The sequence below is a fragment of the Lolium rigidum genome, chromosome 1, assembly GCF_022539505.1.
Source record: "Lolium rigidum isolate FL_2022 chromosome 1, APGP_CSIRO_Lrig_0.1, whole genome shotgun sequence".
Classification (NCBI taxonomy): domain Eukaryota; kingdom Viridiplantae; phylum Streptophyta; class Magnoliopsida; order Poales; family Poaceae; genus Lolium; species Lolium rigidum.
Genome location: NC_061508.1, coordinates 328,659,169 through 328,662,541, shown reverse-complemented (window position 1 = coordinate 328,662,541; position 3,373 = coordinate 328,659,169). Strand labels below are relative to the sequence as shown.

General features: G+C 50.7%; 1 protein-coding gene across 1 annotated transcript; it reads right to left on the bottom strand.

The window, feature by feature from the left end:
• Window positions 1–1,673: 1,673 nt before the first annotated feature.
• On the bottom strand, window positions 1,674–2,219 carry LOC124663036. Its single transcript, XM_047200798.1, has one exon. The coding sequence runs from the start codon at window positions 2,217–2,219 to the stop codon at window positions 1,674–1,676; it is 546 nt and encodes a 181-aa protein (XP_047056754.1).
• Window positions 2,220–3,373: the final 1,154 nt, after the last annotated feature.

Below are 3,373 nucleotides of genomic sequence, written 5' to 3'. Positions count from 1 at the left end.
GTTGTGAAGAATCACACAACATGTCATGACATCAACAAGAGTTTCCTTGTCCCAAAACCTAGCAGGACCCCTGACAATTGCAAACCTTGCTTGAAGGACACCAAAAGCTCTCTCAATATCCTTGCGGCATGCCTCTTGATTTCTGGTGAAGCAAGCTTCCTTTCTTGTCAAAGGCCTGTCCTTTTTCTCTTTTATGGACTTGACAAGGGTTGCATAGTTAGGGTAAATACCATCTGTGAGATAGTACCCCATGGTGTACTCATTGTTCATAACTTTGTAGTTACAAGGTGGAGCATCACCCTTAACTAGTCTTTTAAACAAAGGGGATCTATTCAAGATGTTGATATCGTTGAGTGTCCCCGGCAATCCAAAAAAGCATGCCAAATCCATAAGTCTTGAGAGGCCACAGCTTCAAGAACAATGGTAGCATCACGGCTTTTGCCACAATACATGCCATGCCATGCTTTTGGACAATTTTTCCATGTCCAATGCATGCAATCCAAACTACCAAGCATCCCCGGCCACCCCTCTTTTCATTGATCTCCATGAGCCTTTTTGTATCATCCTCATTTGGAGCTCGGAGATACTTCTCTCCATACAACTTGATCACCATCTTGGCAAACATACGCACGCAATCCGTGGTTGTTTGCACACCAATGCGAAGGTACTCATCGGTATAATCTGCTGGTATACCGTATGCAATAACCCTCATGGCGGCAGAAATTTTTTGGTATGGGCTAAATCCCATGACTTGGGCAGCATTTCTTCTTTGCTTGAAATAATCGCAATTTGCCTCGCAATCTTTGACGATTTTCTCGAACAAAGTCCTACGCATTCGGTACCGTCTACGGAAGAGGCGGGGAGGATAGGTCGGTACCTCGGCGAAGTAATCTTGCATCAGCTGCTCGTGGCCGAGCGCGCGGTTCCGCGGAATGCACATACGCCCCATCACGGATCCTTTCCGCTGATCCAGCAGCTTCATGCGGTCCTCCGTTTGCTTCAAGCCGAAGAGCAGCACCATCATCTCCGTGTCGTCGTCGTTGAGCAAATCGTCGATGTCGGAATCATCCGACGACGACCAATCGGTGGACGTCGTGTCCAAATCCGCCATGTGCACATCCTCCGAAGCCATCTACCACGGTGTACCATACATCAGCCCCAAATCCGACCAATTTACCGGCGGCAACGAAGAAGAACGCGGCGGAATACTCACCGAGGTGCGGCGGAGGTGCGGCGGGCGTGTGGCGGTGCGGACGGACGCGGAACTTCGGCGGGGGTTCGGCGGAGGTGCGGCGGGCGTCGAAGAACCTCGACGAGGCTGGGCGGACGGCGGAGGGGCACGGGTGGCGGCGGATCTGACGGATTGCGGCGGCGGCGCGCGGGTGGCGGCGGCGGCGCGCGGGGGAAACGGGTGGGGGAACTGGAAATGTCCGCGCGCGCTCGGAATTGGGATGCTGGCTTCGCCCACTATCCCCGCTCCCACCCCGCACAAGTAGGGGCGAGGACCCGCCCCGTACTCGAAAACAGCAAAAAACGATTCGGGGGCCGTTTTTACGGGGCGTGCTAGACGGCCGGGTAGACGCGAAACCCTCAAACCGGCGGTTATTATACGGGTTTGCCCCTTTTACGGGGTCTGTTAGACCTGCTCTAAGCAGCTCAGGAATGAGGATGAGTCAGAAGAGCTCCTTGTGAGCGGCAGCCTCAGGCTTTTCCGGACCCTTCGTCCCCAGATGCTGCACAACTCGAGCATCACATGCGACGACGTGCACCACCTGCTGCACCTCTTCTACCTCTCCGTCGGCCTGCCGACGACTGACCGCCAGCAGCATTCCCGCCATCGTCAGAGTGGCGAGCTGCTGTCGGAGCTCCCGCAGTGGATCCCGTGCGCCAAGGAGCTGAAGGAGGCCGGGATCCGGTTCAAGATGAGGAAGAACGCCACGAGCTTCCTTGACATCAAGTTCGCCCGTGGCGTGCTCGAGATCCCACAACTGGAGCTCAACGACTTCAGCGACTCGTTCTTCCGGAACCTGATCGCGTTCGAGCAGACGTACCCGGACACCCCGCGAGACATCTCCGCCTACGGCGTCTTCATGAGCTGCCTCGTCACCTCGCCGGAGGACATGAGGATCCTGGACCTGCACGGCATCCTCGTCAACCATCTCAACAGCAGGAGGGACGTCGCTTGGCGATTCTTCAGCGACATCGTCGGGCAGGTGCATTGGTCCACCGATAACTACCTGCTCGACCTGATGGGCGCGGTGAACAGGTACAGGGACAGCAGGCGGTGCTCGCTGCCCTGCTCGTGCTCGTCATGTCTGTGCTGCAGACCTTCTTCACTGTCTATGCCTACTTCAAGCCCCCAAACCCCAAGTAAGAGCACAACACAGGTAAGCTTAGCCGGTAATGTTATGTTCGGAGAACATCTCAGTTGCTGCTTTCAATAAAACTGGACCATGTATTGGGGGCGGTTTACAATACTCTCTAACCATGGACCGGAGATTTAAATTGCTTCCGATCTTAATTTGGCCATGTGTAGCCTGCTATGCGCATGTATGATGATTGCATAATGTTGCTTATATTTCTTCAGCGGATTGCGTGTTGATGTATTCCCTTGTATTCAGTACTCTTTGTAAACTGAATTGAGTCATTGCCATAGATATATACGTCCCGATTCACAAATAAGTGTTTGTTTTCCCCGGGTACACAAATGGAATTCTATAAGCAGTCCAATTGTCAGTTTGTATTGACCATATCATTTTCTGCTACAAACTACAAAGGGCTATTTGTTATCCGTCCATAGTACTTCATCAATAGACTCTGTATGATCCCCCCCCCCCCCCAAAAAAAAAGGAGACTCTGTATGAGTGTTTATATGTGTACACTTGTATGTCGTACCCGGTGTTTCGAAATACATTACTTAATAAAAAACTACACCAAGACAAAATAGTACTTCCTCCGTTTTTGTATATAAGGGCAATAACGCATTTCAGGTACTCTCCCGGTTCGTTTCATAAGGCATGCATGTACTTTTAAGAAAACTTTGACCACTAATTTTGTCAACAAAATATGAAATATATGCTATAAAAGTTATTTCATTTGATTTATAGTTTAAAAAGTTTCATATAGTATAATGTTTGTGACATATAATTTACATATTTTTACCAAATTAATGGTCAGAAAATTTGTTAAGGAAAACTCTATTGTGCAACCGGCTGAAGCATCAACCGGTTCATGTCGTCTTGTTGTTCGCCCACCTCCCAATAGAGTGCACCGGCCCAAGTTCGCATCATCCAACTCATCTTGTCATCTCCCCTTCCTCGTCACCCAGCGACATGCACACCAGATTGGTCGGGTCCGTGCTCAGCCAGCTTTT